The sequence below is a fragment of the Fistularia commersonii genome, chromosome 23, assembly GCF_037954325.1.
Source record: "Fistularia commersonii isolate RoL2024-O1a breed Wild chromosome 23, RoL_Fcom_v1.0, whole genome shotgun sequence".
NCBI lineage: Eukaryota > Metazoa > Chordata > Actinopteri > Syngnathiformes > Fistulariidae > Fistularia > Fistularia commersonii.
The window spans coordinates 242,501-260,000 of record NC_141306.1 but is presented as its reverse complement, the minus strand read 5'-3'; the positions used below and the strand labels follow the sequence as shown (position 1 = coordinate 260,000).

Sequence of the window (17,500 nt, the reverse complement as noted above, 5' to 3'; positions counted from 1 at the left end):
TCCATCATCTCCAACATCTCCACCACCTCCATCATCTCCAACACCTCCACCACCTCCACCATCTCCAACATCTCCACCACCTCCATCATCTCCAACACCTCCACCACCTCCATCATCTCCAACACCTCCACCACCTCCATCATCTCCAACACCTCCACCACTTCCATCATCTCCACCACCTCCAACAAAACCATCTCCCTGCACCTGCACCACCTATATCTCCCTCTGACACCTCCAGCATCTGCAGGAGGTCCTCACAAAGCATCTAAGATGGTGTCAGAGGTTCACCGCAGCCAATCCCTGCTGAGAATGTGGCGAGGGGGCGGGACTTAACCAGCTGTCAATCACAGGCATTCGACTTTCCACCTTCTCATCCGGACCTTCAACCATCTCGTGCTTTTGGATCCTCACTCTTCTGTCTCACAGGAAAGGACAGGACGCTGCCCAGGCTCCTCATGATCAAAACACACACACACACACACACTCACACACTCACACACAAACAAACACACTCACACACACACGAGGAGTCAAAAATAGCGTCCATCATTAAAGCGTCCGCTGCATGTTGGACCTCATTTCTAACATCTCGTCTGAGAGGACCATCATTAGACTTCAGAACATCAGATCCTGTTTGTCAACAGCAGACGCACTCGTGTGTGTGTGTGTGTGTGTGTGTGTGTGTGTGTGTGTGCGTGCGTGTGTGTGTGTGCATTAATGTGATGCGAGTGGATGCCTGTGAGTCCGTCAGGAGGGCACACTTCCCCCATGATGCTGACCCTAATGAACTCAACGCAGCCGCCAGGGCTGCTCGCCGTCAAAGATGGCCGCCGCCGCCACTGTGGCGTGCTTCTAAATTAACTCACACACACACACACACACACTCGGCCCACGGCCACATCACACACAGAGTGCTTTACATAATCCTGCACCCTGGGACACCACGTTCTGCGGTTCTTCGTTCTTCTCTGCAGAACCAGACCAGAACATGAAGCATCTTCTCCAATGTCATCTCCGTGTGTATGTGTGTGTGTGTGTGTGTGTGTGTGTGGGTGTGTGTGTGTGTGTCCTGCTTCAATCCCTGCTCCATCTGCCCGGGTTCTCTTGAGGTTCTCCAGGTGGTGTTGGAGAACACCACCATGTGGCTGCTCCGTCAGATGGTTGGAGGTGAGGAGGACCTGCTGCTGGTCCAAACCCCTCGGGTTCCTCCAAGGTTCTGCCACCAGCGGGAAATGACCCTCTCCTTGTTGCCATGGAAACCAAAGGGGTTCTGAAGTTTGTTTTGATACGTGAGCGAGAAGCCGGGCGTTCTTCACCCCCCACGTTCTCTGGAGAACGCTGAACGGAACCTCACCCTGCTAATTAGTCCTCCATCCAAACACGGGTCCCTGCAGAGCCTGGAGGTGCTGGTTGGTCTTCACTCGCCCCGGCTGAGGAACAGCAGAACCAGAAGAACCTTGTGAGGAGGGGGTTCCTCCGGTTCCTCCGGTTCCTCCATAAACAGGTCACTTCTGTTTTCACAGAAGTGAGATTCAGCACATGCTGAAGAACCCTGGTGCCTTCAGGACCACACCTCACCACGTTCATCTTCTCCTTGGTCTGGGTCCACTGAGGGCCTCGGGCTGGTCCAGTGAAGATTCAAAAGACAGCCATCAGAGAAGAAGCCACCACTGAAACGGTGCGGTCGGATCCTGCAGGTTCTCCAACATCCTGAGTGGAGCTCAAGGAACATGGAAGATGTTCCAGGTGTCGGGGGAACATGGAGGCTCCACGCTGAGGAAACGTGGACTTCAATTCAGAAAGCGGGCGTGAAGCCGGCAAGATGTGTGTGTGTGTGTGTGTGTGTGGTGCGTCAGAGCAGATAAAACACACACACAGAGGAGAGGAGATGAGAAGATGCCATCTGTCCAATTCAGCAGCATCTAATCTGGTCCTCCTCCCTGGAGCCTCCCTTTATGAGGAGCTCCAGGAGCCCAGGAGCCGGGCTGGACCACCACCTCCATATAAGGAGAAGAAACAGAAGATCAGACACTCATATCTTCACTGTCTGGACTTTTGTGACTCCTCTTATTAATGTGTGTGTGTTAGTGTGTGTGTGTGTGTGTGTGTGTGTGTGTGTGTGTGTGTGTGTGTGTGTGGTCTGCTCTGTTCTTTATTATCTTCACACCCCAACCCCTCCTCCTCCCTCCACCCTCAGTGGAGATGCTGGTTGAAACCGAGCAACCACTTAACCTTCTGACCTTCTGATCACCTGACCTTCTGAACTCCTGACCTCCTGCAGTCAGCCGTTAGCCCCGCCCACAGCGACCGGGAAGCTCCGCCCTCTCCGATCGGTCGGCGGAGGCGGAGCCGATCAGCGACGCTGCCGATCAATAACCCGTGAGCTCCATCAGAGGAGCTTCGAGCTGGAGGAGCGTCTCTGACCTTCACCCTGGGATTCCTCCAATTAGCAGGATTCCAGAAGGTCAGGAGGTTAATGATGTTCCTCAGCCTGGGAGCTTCTGACGGAGGACATCGTCATGGAGTTCAAGACCTCCAAAAGCTGTCGGACCTTCGTTCCTGCACCTTCTGCCTGGAGGCCCCGGGGGGGCCAGGGGTTAATGGGATGCACTTCCATCTCCACACCTCCACCCAGAAGCTATTTCTGTATTTAAGGAGAAGAAATGGACCATGAGAAGATCCCGGGACCTTCTGTTCGCGGCGCCGTGCATGAGCCCTGCATCACGTGCGCTCATCCAATAAGGGTTTCCATGGCGACGGCGAGCGGCTCTGGCTCTGCTCCACATCAGCCATGGAGACACTTCTTCTCAACTCCTCCACTCAGGACCGCTGTGGGACGTGGCGACGGCGTGGACCTCCAGGATCGAGTCCAAGATCGATCACAGGAGCAGCAATGAGAAGAGACGCCACGCAGTGATGACTCCTCACGGCTCCTCAGACCTCCTCAGAACTCCTCAGACCTCCTCAGAGCTTCTCACAGCTCCTCAGACCTCCTCAGAACTCCTCAGACCTCCTCAGAGCTTCTCACGGCTCCTCAGAGCTCCTCAGAGCTTCTCAGAGCTCCTCAGAGCTCCTCAGACCTCCTCAGAGCTTCTTAGAGCTTCTCAGAGCTTCTCAGAACTCCTCACAGCTTCAGGAGAAACATCAAGATCCACCCGAGAGGAGCAGCAGCACTCAGACCCCTCCAGCAGAGGACCACCGAAACCACAGGAAGTAAACACACCTTGGGGTTGGGGGAGCTCGGTCAGAACACACACACACACACACACACACACACACACACACACACACACACACACACACACACACACACACACACACACACACACACACACACTAGCGAATCAATGCTGATGGGTCGGTTCAGTTGTGAACATCATCAATCATCTTGTCTTTGCGACGCCATGAGTGAAAGCTATTAACTAGCAGCATTAACCCTCCAAAAACACACACACACACACACACACACACACACACACACACACACACACACACACACACACACACACACACACACACATCCCAGAATGAAGCCGTTTCTGTCAAACAGAAGAAGAGAAGGTCAGGTCTGGACCTGCAGTGTTTCCCTCAGACTGCAGGAGAACCCTCAGTCCAGGCCATCAAGCTCTCACACACACACACACACACACACACACACACACACACACACACACACACACACACACACACACACACACACACACACACACACACACACACACACTCCACTGATGAATCTCCTTGGATAAGACTCCATTATTTACACACCAGCGCCGTCATCCATCTCCATGTCGCCGCCGGCATCTCCTGCCATGGAGTGAGACCTCCACGTGCACGGGAGGAGGAGTGAGATCTGCACGTGCACGGGCGGAGGAGCGAGACCTCTGCGTCCGGCGGCCGCCCCCTCCTTCTTCACGCCGTCACGGCGCCGGTTCCTCATCCTGCCACGGAGGAACTGGAGCTGAAGAAGCAACGTTCCACACGACACGCTCGGACACACAGAACATCTCCAGGAGGAACCGAAGCAGACACACCCAGGAGAACCTTCACACGCCCAGGAGAACCTTCACACGCCCAGGAGCACCTTCACACACCTCCTGGAAGCCATTCCTGGTGGAAACACTGAGAGGATGGAGAGCTGATGCAGCTCCTCCTCAACCCAATCCTTCAAAACCAAAGCCATGAAAAGCCCACAGAAGCCATGAGAAGCCCACAGAAGCCATGAGAAGCCCCAAGAAGCTCTGAGAAGCCATGAGAAGCCCATGAGAAGCTATTAGAAGCTATTAAAAGGTACGAGAAGCCAAGGGAAGCCCACAGAAGCCATGAGAAACCCAGAAAAGCCCATGAGAAGCCACGAGAAGCTCTGAGAAGCTCTGAGAAGCTCTGAGAAGCTCTGAGAAGCCCACAGAAGCTCTGCAGGAGGTCAGCACCTCCATCAGGTGGAGCTTCACCCCTTCATGCCTCTCCTGCCCTCTGACCAGCGTCACCTGGACACCAGAAGCAGAGCTGCTTTCCTTCAACACTTCAGCTTCTATTTATTATTGGCCTGATCGTGTGTAATATTGTGTTCATTGTGATCATTATTTTTATGTTTTTATCTTCATTATTATTACAACTATTATAGTCTATAAAATGATGTATTAGTCATTATTATCACTGATATTCAGTCATTTTTATTTGTGCTGCTCTTTATAATAATGTATGAATGATTAATGACTATGATCAATATCCTTATTGTCATTATTACAAATAACTTGTTATGTTATCAATAATGTCATATCTCATTATAAACCAACAAGAAATCAAACCATCAAATAACTGCAGGCTTGCTCCTGGAGAGTGTGTGTGTGTGTGTGTGTGTGTGTGTGTGTGTGTGTTGGGGGGGTTATTGTGTGTTCTGTTTGCGTCATATGTGTGTACTGTGTGCTGAGTGTGCCCTGTGTTTACTGTGTGTGTGTGTGTGTGTGTGTGTGTGTGTGTGTGTGTGTGTGTGTGTGTGTGTTTTAAACCCTGCGTTTCCTCTCAGCCTCTTTGTTCCACTCACCGAATTACAAATCTCCTCTTATGACGTTGTCACTTCCATTTTAGTTTATTCCACTTTCAACCTCCGCAGAGATTCATCCAGCAGACCGCCAGCGCGCGCGCGTGTGTGTGTGTGTGTGTGTGTGTGTGTGTGTGTGTGTGTGTGTGTGTGTGTGTGTGTGTGTGTGTGTGTGTGTGTGTGTGACACTGGACACACTGAAAGTCAGCAGGCCGAACGAGTTGCTGTGAGGTGAGAGACTCGCTGGCGACACATCGCACCTCGTCGCCATGGAAACAGGAAGGCGACATGACGACGGCTCCATCAGGCGGGGGGGGGTGTTTGTTTTGCTAATAAAGCTCCATCATGGAGGAGCAAGGACACACACACACACACACACACACACACACACACACACACACACACACACACAGCCGCTGGTAACCACGGCGGAGGTCACGACCTGACACCGGGGCTCAGTCAGGTGACGGCGCAGGTGGCCAATCACAGCGAGGCACCGCAGGACGCCACATCCAATGAGAGGAAGGCGATCTGCCAGCGTAGAACCCGAACCCTCACGGAAGCCCTGGAGGTCCAGGAGGTTCAGGACCTTCTCCTCCCGGCCGGTCCAGGACCTTCTCAGCCCACTTTAACATTTAAATGCCAGTTTGAAGCGGCGGGCGAAGCCGAGGTCCTCGCAGGACGACGCCTTCCAGAGGAGACCCTGCAGCTCCAACATCTGAGCCTGCAAACATCAGCACGCAGGGGGCGGAGCTACCACATGATCAATCACACCTGATCAATCACATGTGATCAATCACAGATAATCAGACCGACTCACAGATACATCGATCCATGATGGACGGGTGATGATGTCACCATTAGCATCAGATCCAACAGGGCCGTGTATACACACACACACACACACACACACACACACACACACACACACACACACACACACACACACACAGCCTGTCAGTCAGGCCAGATGTCCACCAATCAGCTCAGGAATTGATGGTATTGATCGGTGGTCCAGACTCCTCACAGGACAGCAGAGACCAAACAGCAGCTCAGACTCTGGTGACCTCAAACTGACCTTCTCTACATGATGTTCAGGTCCACCTCCTCCTCTGATCATCAGCAGCCTTCTTCTTCCTCCTCCTATCTGATCACTGGGTGAAAGTGACGGCTCTGGACTCTTCTCCATCCTCCTCTTCTCCATCCTCCTCTTCTCCATCCTCCTCTTCTCCATCCTCCTCCTGTTCTTCTTCTCCTCTGTCTGGGTGTTTTGTTCAGGCTGGATGAAGTTCTTCTCCCCTCCTGCTCCGGCTCATCTCATGCAGAGCTCCGAGCCTCCGTCTCCACCGCGATGGACCACCAGGATCTTAGCAGCTTCTACAGCACGGACGTCTGCACATGATTCATGGGGGGAGGAATGAGAACCGAGAGGTTCCTGCAGGCAGGGAGGAGATCCCAGAGATAGACCTTCTCAGGAGATCTGGTGTCCTGCACTGACGCAGTTCCTGATGGTTCTGCCTCGTCTGCCCATCTTGACGAACCTCCGGCCATGTCCTGGAGGAGATCCTGCAGGAGGTCCTGGAGGAGATCCTGCAGGAGGTTCTGGAGGAGATCCTGCAGGATGTTCTGGAGGAGATCCTGCAGGAGGTCCTGGAGGAGATCCTGCAGGAGGTTCTGGAGGAGATCCTGCAGGAGGTCCTGGGGGCTTCCTTTCCATTTGCACCTCGGCACTGGCAGAGGCGGGAGCTCCACGGCTCAGGTTCTCCTGGGAAGGTTCTTCAGCTGCAAGCTGTCTGCGGGGGGGCAGGTGGTGATAGCATCCATCATCTGGGGTCGACGCCATTTCTATTTTCGTCCGTCGGAGAAGCGTCCGGTTCCCCGGCGGCGGAGAAGGTCCTCCGAGGTTGCCACGGTTTCCACGGGACCCCGAGACATCCCATCATCACCTGACAGAGGAGGAAGCTCCTCACTTCCTGCAGGAACCGTTCCAGGAGGCTCCTCTGGAGCTCCTCTGTGGACCTCGCCAGGTTCATCTGCTCCAGGAGGCTCTCCAGGTCCACCTCAGGACAAACCCCGCTGACGTCAGAGAAACACTACGGCCAATCAGCAGCCAGACTGCACTCATGTGACCGGGCATCGAAAAGGACCTGCAGACAGGTGTGTGTGTGTGTGTGTGTGTGTGTGTGTGTGTGTGTGTGTGTGTGGCTGACGATCAGATACTGATGCTGATGAAGAAGCTCCGTCAGGTCCGGCTCTCGACCCGAAGAGGAAGTCAGTCGGCTCCCATTAATCTTCAGGTGTGAATTGACAGTGTGCAACACACACACACACACACACACACACACACACACACACACACACACACACACACACACACACTCTCTCTCTCCTGGGGCGAGGATAACAAGAGGCTTTGGAGGAAGAACAAGCTGCACAGCTGCGATCAATGGATGAAGAGGAACACACACACACACACACACACACACACACACACACACACACACACACACACACACACACACACACACACACACACACACACACACAGATATAGCATAGCTCATGCTAATGTCTAGTTAAAGCTTCTACCCTACAGAGCAGAACCATCAACCAAAACCCTGCACCCTCATTGGTCCATCCATCCTTCAATCCAGAGGGGCAGAACCAATCACAGCTGTGACTGAGCCCAGAGGCGGGGCTTAGCCCAGCTCAGCCGTCAATCATGCCTACAGACAGTTTAGTCTCCGACCAACCAACGGCTGTTTGTGGACTGGAGATGGACGACCTGGAGCTGACCTGGAGCTGACCCAGGTAGGAGAAGGTGGACAACCCAGGTAGGAGAAGGTGGACAACCCAGGTAGGAGAAGGTGGACAGCCCAGGTAGGAGAACCTGCCCCCGACAGGAAGTGATGACAAATGGAGGCTCGCTTGTGAAAGTGTTAGATGTGGTGAGTTGAGAGAAGAACCGTGCAGGTCAGAGGAGAAGACAAGCCAGGGCTGAAGGAGCATCCAGCTTCATCTGATGACACAGAAGGGATGAGGAGCTGGAGGAGGGGCTTCTCCCAGCATGACCCCCCCTGACCCCCGTGACCCCCGTGACCCCTGCACCCCAACGCTTCAGGCAGCAGGACACGCTACATCATGCAGATGTTCCAGGAGGTGAAGGTTCTGCAAAGCCCACAGAACCTTCAGAGAAAAGCTTCTGGGATGATGAAGGTCCTCACACCTTGGAGGTTCAAGATGAAGACTAGGGTGGACTCCAACCTTCCTCTAAGGCCACATGGTCAGACAGACCTCCATCCATCTGTATCTGACCTCCTGAAGGAACACCATGGATTGACTGGACATCTTTGTCAGCTCAGGGGGAACTTTGGTATCAACCCAATAATCCCAAGGGGTGTGTGTGTGTGTATGAGTGTGTATGAGTGTGTATGAGTGTGTCACCAGCAGCCTGGGGTTGGGTGTCACGGAGCTCCCTGGGTGTGTGAAACATCTCCTGGCAGCCTCTGAAGGCCTGATGGAGCGGCTGAGTCACCTGGTCTACTGTACTCTCACAGCATTCATATTCATGGACCTTCTGGCAGAAGATCAGGACGGTCACTGTCACATTCACACACTGAGCAGGAGAAGCATCAGAACCCAGCAGCCATCGCAGCACGACACACACACACACACACACACACACACACACACACACACACACACACACACACACACACACACACAGCTCCCCATGTCAGCATTTACATGCACACAAACAACATTAACAACTGTTTGGAAGCAGATCAAATGTGTGTGTGTGAGTGTGTGTGTGTGTGTGTGTGTGTGTGTGTGTGTGTGTGTGTGTGTGTGTTGTGAGTGTGTGTGTGAGTGTGTGTGCGTGCATGTGCTTTGGACGTGTGCCACGTCTATGTTTGGTCTTCATATTTTTTGTTCACTTCCTGTACTCGGGGGGCTGCAGCCAATCACAGCTGTTGCTGGGCTGAGGGGCGGGGCTTAACCCAAACAGGCCAGCTGTCAATCATCCCAGCCGTCACGCCGATGATGGGCCTCTGGTGGGCCGGAGAACCAGAACCCTGGCAGGAGAACATGGAGAACCTCTTCCTCAGACCCACGTTCCTCCACGCTTCCGGTCGACCTTCTCAGATTCCAGCCGACCAGGAGACGTGGGCGGACTGGGAGACCTTGTCACCATGGCAACGTGTTGTTTCCATCTCACTCCTCCACACCAGGGTCTCCTCTGGACCCGGAGCTCCTGCAGCAGCAGAACCCACGAGGAGGTCCTCTCCTGGAGGAGGTCCTCATGGGGGGCGGCTCGGTCCGACCCAACGTCCACGTCTGAGGCCATCTTCAACCCGGAGGCGTTCCTGGTGAGCCACGGGAGGTTCTGGAACCTCAACAGGGAGGTCTTCCAGATAGTTCCTTCTCCTCCCAGCTTTACGGCAGGTTCTCCGTCATCTTCAGAGGTGGCTTCCATCCCTGCCGAAGGCTCTGACCTTCTCGGCCCACGTCTGGAGAACCACGCGGGTGAAAGAACCACAGGTGTTCCTCAGCTCGTGAAACCCCACCCAGGACTCCTGTCTGGGTTCTCCTTTAGCTCTCTGGAACTGGATCTGCTGCCCTGAAGCCTCTGGAGAACATTAACCTTCAGAACCTTCAGACCGTCCAGGAGGAGATGCAGACCTGCAGGTCCGGCCTTGTTTGGACCTCAATGACGAGCTGCATGTCAGAGGCGCCACTTGTCCTCCAGCAGACAGTGCCTCTCTCACACACACACACACACACACACACACACACTTTGAAGCTGCCTGAGGGCCTCATGAAAGGCCATCACAACTTTGAAGTGGACACGATCGGCGCCCGTCGTCCCGGCGACCCACAGCCGCCGCGCGTCAATCAAACGCGCCTCTCGTGCGGGAGGCACCGGCGGGCTGGTTTCCATGGCGATGACAGGGAGAGCATCGTTCAGACCGCCGTCGCCATGGCGTTTTCACCACCGCGGGGTCCGGGGGGGGCGGGCGTCTGAAGCTTCGTCTCCGTGGCGACGGCGCGGCGTTCGACCGGCAACCTCGGCCCCCCCGCCCTGGTCGGCTCCGGCGGTCACGTGACCTCGGCGCCAGCACGCAGGCCCGTGATTGGCTCCCGGCTCGGAGCTCCGCGGCGCCGAGGAGACGGTTCGGGGCAGAAGCTGATGTCACCCGTCTGGGTTTATATGGAGGTCATAAAGAGCCATTACAGCATCATTACCCACTCTGACACACCAGGACCTGCACCAGGACCTGCACCAGGACCTGCACCGGGACCTGCACCGGGACCTGCACCGGGACCTGCACCAGACACACCAGGACCTGCACCAGGACCTGCACCAGACCTGCACCGGGACCTGCGCCAGACTTGCACCAGACCTGTGCCAGACCTGCACGGGGACCTGCACGGGGACCTGCACCAGACCTGCACCGGGACCTGCACCAGACCTGCGCCGGGACCTGCACCGGGACCCGCACCGGGACCTGCGCCAGACTTGCACCAGGACCTGCACGAGGACCTGCACTGGGACCTGCACCGGGACCTGCACCAGGACCTGCACCAGACACACCAGGACCTGCACCAGGACCTGCACCAGACCTGCACCAGACCTGCACCAGGACCTGCACCAGGATGGTCCGCTTCTCCTGCTGAGCTTCTCCAAGTGTTCAGACCTTCAGGTCCAAAGTGAACCTCCACCCTGAAGGTCAGAGGAGAGGGAGGTCCTCAGGTGAAGATCTCCTCCTCCGTCTCCAGGAAACATCACGCAGCCTCCCCTCCAATCCCCCGCTCACACCATCCATGGCGGTTGCTAGGCAACCTGGCCAGAAACACCACGCGGAGGCCAGATCGGCCTCCAGCTTCTGGGAGCGAACCAGAAGATCTCCACATGAAACACCGCTCAGGATCCAGCTGGAGATGCTCACGGTGGCGACATCCCATAATACACCACACATTACACCGCCTGACAGCAAACACAAGGCGGACCTGGACCAGGACTTGCGGAGTTGGACCTACAGACCTGGACTAGGACATGCAGACCTGGACCTGCAGACCAGGACCTGGACCCTCAGAGCTGGATCAGGACCTGTAGACCTGGACCTGAATCCTTCTCACTCTGCCTGTCAATCATTTGCCGCAGCGATGCGTTCACTGACCTCTGACCTCCACGGAAAGCGGACGGGCCGAGGAGGTCGGAGGACCTTCATGGAGGACCTTCATGGAGGACCTTCATGGAGGACCTTCACGGAGTGACGTTCGCAGTTCTAGGAGGAGCGGGAGGAGATGTAGAACTTTCATTCTCTGATCTGAGGTCCTCAGGGGGCGGAGCCAATCACGGCCCTCGCCGGTGCCGGGGGCGGGACTTTACCCGTCAATCATCCAATCATTGGCACTCGTTCACACCTGAAGACGTCCCGGAGCCTCCGGCGGCCCGAGGGACGGAACCCGAGGCGGAGAACGTGTGGAGAACCCACGGCCGCGGCTCCCAGGTCCTCAGAACATCCGCTTCGAACCGGGAGTCGGAGAACGTGGAGGAGGAACCGAGCGAGAAGCTGGGACGCGTGTCGGACGAGGAGCGACTCACCCGGTCAGAACCACCACGAAGTCCATGACGTTCCAGCCGTTGCGAAGGTAGGAGCCTTTGTGGAAGGCGAAGCCCAGGGCGATGATCTTAATGGCCGCCTCGAAACAGAAGATCCCGATGAAGTAGGGCTCGGTGTCGTCCTGGAGAACACAGAGCAGAGCCTGAGGGAGCTGCAGGACCTTTGAGACGAGTTAATGGAGCAGAAGAAGCAGCGGAGAGGAGGACGCCTTTCTCCGGGAGGCCGGGGGGGGGCGGATCAATAGAACCTTCTGGAGAACCTGCCGCGCACGTGACCCGGGGAACCTTCACCAAACAAACCGGCGCTCCGAGGAGACCTTCTCGCCTCGGAGACCTTCTCGCGTCGGCGTCAGAAGGCCGGAAGAACCGGGCGGACCCCGTCGGCCCGGGAGAAGGTCACCGGGCCGACCGAAGGTCTCCCGGACTCTAGAACCTCCTCCATGTTCTCAGACCTCCTGACGTCCAGCAAACAGAAGGTGGTTCCTCCTGTGGAGAACACCACCGCCATCGTGGAGAACCCCGGACCTTCTGCTCCTTTGGTCCGGGTTCTTGAAGATCGGGTACGGCAGGGTCCCGGATCTTCCCCCGGTCCGTCGGTTAAGCCGTGGACGAATCTGATGGGGGTCCAGAAGCAGATCTGGGTTCAACGTGGTCCATCAGAGGAACCAGACATCAGAAGGAGGGGGGGGCTTCCCAATCAAAGCGCACGTGCATGACGTGCACGTCCGGTGCTCTCCTGCGTTCCCTGGACCTGTAGGCCGGAGGAGAACATCCTGGTTCTGCTGCTCCGGCCCGACGGCCTCCAGCAGAGAAGATCATGGAGGCGTCAGGCGGTCTGGAAGGTCTCGGAGGTTCCAGGACCTGCTTCTGCGAGACCTGAGAGCCTGGTGGCTTCAGGGTCACCCAGACACCGGGTCCTCCACGGGGAGGCTCCTCAAGGCTGGACCAGGACCAGACAGACCGGGACCAGATGGATCCAGGACCAGCTGGATCCAGGACCAGCTGGATCCAGGACCAGCTGGATCCAGGACCAGCTGAATGGATCTGGGACCAGCTGGGCCACCAACACCAGCTGCTCTTTATGATACCATCACACATGGTGAGCTGGTTAACGGGCTAGTTAGCAGCTCCATTCATGGGTTAGTTACTGGGTCAGTTACGGCCTGGTTAGCAGGTTAGTTAGTGTCTCAGTTAGCATCTCAGTTAGCAGGTTAGTTAGCGTCTCAGTTAGCAGGTTAGTTAGCGTCTCAGTGAGCGGGTTAGTTAGCGGCTCAGTGAGCGGGTTAGTAAGCGGCTCAGTGAGCGGGCGGGTCGGCGACTCACCAGGCGTTCGGACATGGGCGTCTTGTCTCCGACGGGCAGATGTTGCTCCAGCGCCAGGACGATGCAGTTGGCGATGATGGTGGCGAGGATCATGTACTCGAAGGGAGTGAGAGGGTTAAGGAAGCTCGTCAATAACCTATAATCAATCATCAATGACAGTCTGAGGGGTTCAGGGGAGGGGGGGCCGAATGGACCCGAGCAGAACGTCAGGAGGTTCCAGATAGTCGACCAACCCAAGGAGCCCAGGGACCTGGAGGAACGTGAGGGACCTGAGGAGTCCAAGGAACCCAGAAGACCCTGAGGAACCAGAGGTCCCAGAGGAACCCTGAGAGCCCAGAGGAACCAGAGGAACCCTGAAGAACCCTGAGGAACCCTTAGAACCCAGAGGAACCAGAGGAACCCTGAGGAACCAAAGGAACCAGAGGACTAAGAGGAACCCTGAGGAACCAGAGGTCCCAGGGGAACCAGAGGAACCACAGGACCCTGAGGAACCCTGAGAGCCCAGAGGAACCAGAGGAACCAGAGGACCCCTGAAGACCTCAGAGGAACCAGAGGACTCTGGGGAACTAGAGGAACCACAGGACCCAGAGGAACCCTGAGGAACCAGAGGTCCCAGAGGTCCCAGAGGAACCAGAGGAACCCTGAGGAACCCAGAGGAACCAGAGGGCCCCTGAGGGACCAGATGGAGATGGTCCATTTGACCCTCCAGTCTGGGTTCCTGGGTTCTCCAGGCCCCCGTTCACCAGCCACACCCGGAACCCGGTTGTCACAGAACCCCGGAGGTTCTGCCCGGATCTCCTGCCGGGCTCGGGGGTCCAGGAGGGGGTCCAGGAGGAGGTCCAGGAGGAGGACGCAGGACTAGGATATGGCCACTCGGTGATCCTCTTGGCGTACTTCCGGATCAGGTTGTCCTCCCGGAAGATGAAGAGCGCGCGGTTGACGGTCAGGCAGTTCTGCTTCACCGGGTTCGGGTTGTACAGCGCCATGGTGCGCGCGCGCTGCGCCATCGACTGCTTGTACATCCGGTGGCCGCCGCCGCCGCCGCGGGAACCGGGCCCGCCGCGCCCGCCGGGGGGACCCCCGTAACGGGCCGGCGGATCCTCGGAGAAGCGCGCCATCCTGCTCTCGGTCCCGGTCCCGGTCCCGGTCCTGGTCCTGAGGGCGCGGGTCCGACAAGAGCCGAGCGGGAGTCACGCGCTGCGGGGGGTCCGCGCATCACCGGGCGGGAGCCCCGGTGCGCGGGCGCTCATCCCAGCCACCCACACACACACACACACACACACACACACACACACACACACACACACACACACACACACACACAGACCCGGTCCCCGGTCCCCGGTTCGCGGCTGGAAGTGGTCCGCCTTGGAGCTCGTGGGCGGCGGGTTCCGGTCCGCGCCGCGAGCTCGGAACCGCTTCCGCCTCGTGCGTCTGAGCCCCGGTGCTCCGGTGCGTGCGTGCGTCCGCTCCGCCCGCCAGGAAGCGACGGGGCGCGAGCGGCGGCGGCGGCGGCGGCGCGCGGGAGTGCGTGCGTGCGTCCGCTCACGGCGTGCGTGTGAGCGCTCGCGTTCGGCGGCCGGAGGCGACACGCGCGTCCCCGGCGGAGGAGGCGGGAGGGGGAGGGGACACGTGACCGCGGCGGGCCAATCGGGGCGCAGCGGAGGACACGCGCTCGATCGATTACCTCCGATGGGGGGGGGTGATCAGCTGTGACTCTACAGGTGTCCTGTCACGTGACCCGTCCGTTCGCATCGACCACCGATCGATATTTACTGAACGGCTGTCAATCAGTCAATCAAATCAATCAAATCAATCAATCAATCGATCAACAGCAACAACAAAGGACGTCACATCCGGGCACCACGGGGGAAGGACTACACTGACAAAGATGGACGTCACTGGGTCTGGACTACAACTCACACACACACACACACACACACACACACACACACACACACACACACACACACACACACACACACACACCTGTGTCCTATCCCTGGCCCTCCTGCATTGAGTGTGTGTTCACACAGAAGTGTGTATAATGTGTGTGTTCGCCCATCTCCACGCACAGTTTTGGCCGCGGCGTGTATATCTGTGTGTGTGTGTGTGTGTGTGTGTGTGTGTGTGTTCACACTCACGGACACGGACTCACCCCTCCCACCCTGCGGACACACACGCCCCCTAGCGGTAGAACCCCGGAAGTGCAAGCAGAAGGTCTTGAAGCCGCTCCCTCAGGCCCAGAAGGTCCTCAGGACGGTGAAGATCTGCTGCCAGATGATAAGATGATAGCAGGAGGAGGGTGAAGGTTCCTCTGCAGCTCCAGGGGCTCAGTGGGGAGATCTTCATCAGAGATGTATGGACTTTATCTCCAAACCCCGTCCTGGTGCAGCTCTGGTCTCCAGAACATCTGGGCAGGAGATGGGAGACGGATGTGGATCGGCAGAAGAAGCGCCATCACACTCTGGATCTTCTTCTTCTTCTTCTCCTGGCTTCTCCTGCCTGCAGTAAACCCTCCAAACAGGGCGCGGCCGTTCTTTCAGGTCGGCCGGGAGAAGCTTCATCTCCTCAGGGCTGGAAGCACTCGACAGAAGAAAGGTCCACGGAGGCCTTCTCCGGGCATCCGGAGATGCCCTCCAGGCTTGACGTCCTCCAGGAGCCTCCAGGTGCAGCCAAAGGCCGTCCAGCAGGGGGCGCCGCTGAGGGACCGAGCACGTCCCCATCGAGGCTTATTGATTACATGACGGCTGTCTGGACCACGGAGAACGTCATGAACATCACATGAGGGACGTGTCAGATGTCTCCTCCTCGTCTTCTTCTTCTCATCTGCGCTTCATCCTCACTCTTGTACGTCTTCTGGACACTTTAAAGATCCAGGTCTTCACCAGGTCTTCACCAGGCCTCCTCGACACCTTCTCCTCTTCTTCTTCTCTTCTCCTCTTCTTCTGCTCCTCGTCTTTATTGCCAGTATTTTGTCCCATTCGTGATTTTGGGCACTTGGACTTCTAGAACCCGAACTGAACATGCCGAGTCTGGCGGTGTGTGTGTGTGTGTGTGTGTGTGTGTGTGTGTGTGTGTGTGTTATTGACAGCCTATTGATCACCAGTCTCGCCCCCTGTCACTGCTCGATACCATCTAGCGTTCAGACGACGACCTACAACTGGACTCACCAACCCACTTTGGTCTGACGTTGATCGATCGATTGATTGATTGATTGATTGAGTGAGTGATTGATCGACAAGCCCTCAGAGGCGCCTGGAGATCTGCGTCCCGCTTTGGTTCCTGAGTCGGTCCCAGATGTCTAACAGAAGGTCCATCTTGGAGAGAAGGTCCTGTTACAAGTTCATCATACTCTCCAGCAGGAGGTCCTCGCAAGGAGCTTCTAGGCTGAGGAGCACAGGAGGCGTCTGCGGACCTCTGGCGCCCTCTGCTGGCACTCAGACCAAACCACACCTGTCCATCAAACTGCAGAGAACCAGGGACAACTAACCAGGTAAAACCACTAACCAGGTCAAACATCTGACAGGTGAAAATATCCAGGTAACCAGGAGACGCGTGGACGGCATGAGACAACCAGGAAGTACAGGACGCTAAACCCCGCCCCCATGGGGTGACTCCGCCCCCATGGGGGTGACTCCGCCCCCCTGTGAACCTTCACAGGCATCATTGAATGTGTGTGTGTGTGTGTGTGTGTGTGTGTGTGTGTGTGTGTGTGTGTGTGTGTGTGTCTGACCTGGAGGTCCAGGGGTGTCTGTGGAGGGTGTTGTGCTTCCAGACCATGTGACTGAGGCCGTCCCTCCCGGCGGGGGGGGGCCGGTCCAGCCTCAGGACCGTGCGGAACATCTCGCCGTCTGCGTCCTCCGGCCTCCAGCCCGGGTTCTCCGCCTCGTTCTCCGGAGCGCCATCTTCCGCGGGACCCGGTTCTTCTTCCCGCCTTCCGGGGCGGAGCTTCCCGCGAGGGGGCGGAGCCCAGGTGTCCACGTGCTCCGCCCCCAAGGTGAGCCTCCGCCAGGAGCCGAAGGTGGCCGAGCGAAAGGCTGGAGAGAGACCTGGGTCAGAAGGTCCTCGGAACGTCGGAACCCCTCTGATCCAACGAGCGAGAAGATCTCGGATTTGCCGCTGAAGTTCAATTTGCCGTTTATCTTCAGCGACGAGAAGGAATCATCTGGTAACGACCACATCCTGCATGCGTGACCTCAGTGACTCCACCGCCTCGGACGTGTCCTCCTGAGGAGAAGCAAGATGGACCTACCGTAGAGAAGGAAGGAGCGTTTCTCCTCCCAGAGCGACGTGGAAGGAAGCGTCCTCTGCATGCTTCGGACGTGGACGTGGACCTCGGCGGTGAGAAGACCTTCTGACACGGCGAGCTGCAAAGCGGCGCTGCCGGACTCTCGCCGGCTTCGGAATGCGGAAAGGCCACTTCCTGTGGCTGCAGAGAAGGTCTTATCAGCCCCCTGGAGGAGGACCGGGAGGAACCTTCTTGATCTTCGCCCCGCAATCAGGAA

The 17,500-nt window shown here is 57.0% G+C and overlaps 1 protein-coding gene across 1 annotated transcript in view; it reads right to left on the bottom strand.

Moving 5' to 3' along the window:
• The window catches only part of cacna1bb (calcium channel, voltage-dependent, N type, alpha 1B subunit, b), a 27,929-nt gene extending 13,522 nt beyond the window's left edge, over positions 1-14,407 (bottom strand). The window contains exons 1-3 of the mRNA XM_086171058.1: positions 13,861-14,407; positions 12,993-13,099; positions 11,652-11,791 (exon numbers count right to left, since the gene is read on the bottom strand). Coding sequence (XP_086027184.1) covers positions 11,652-11,791; positions 12,993-13,099; positions 13,861-14,110 — 497 coding nt within the window. The 5' untranslated portion in view covers positions 14,111-14,407. The remainder of the gene's footprint in view (positions 1-11,651; positions 11,792-12,992; positions 13,100-13,860) is intronic.
• Between the last annotated feature and the right edge of the window lie 3,093 nt (positions 14,408-17,500).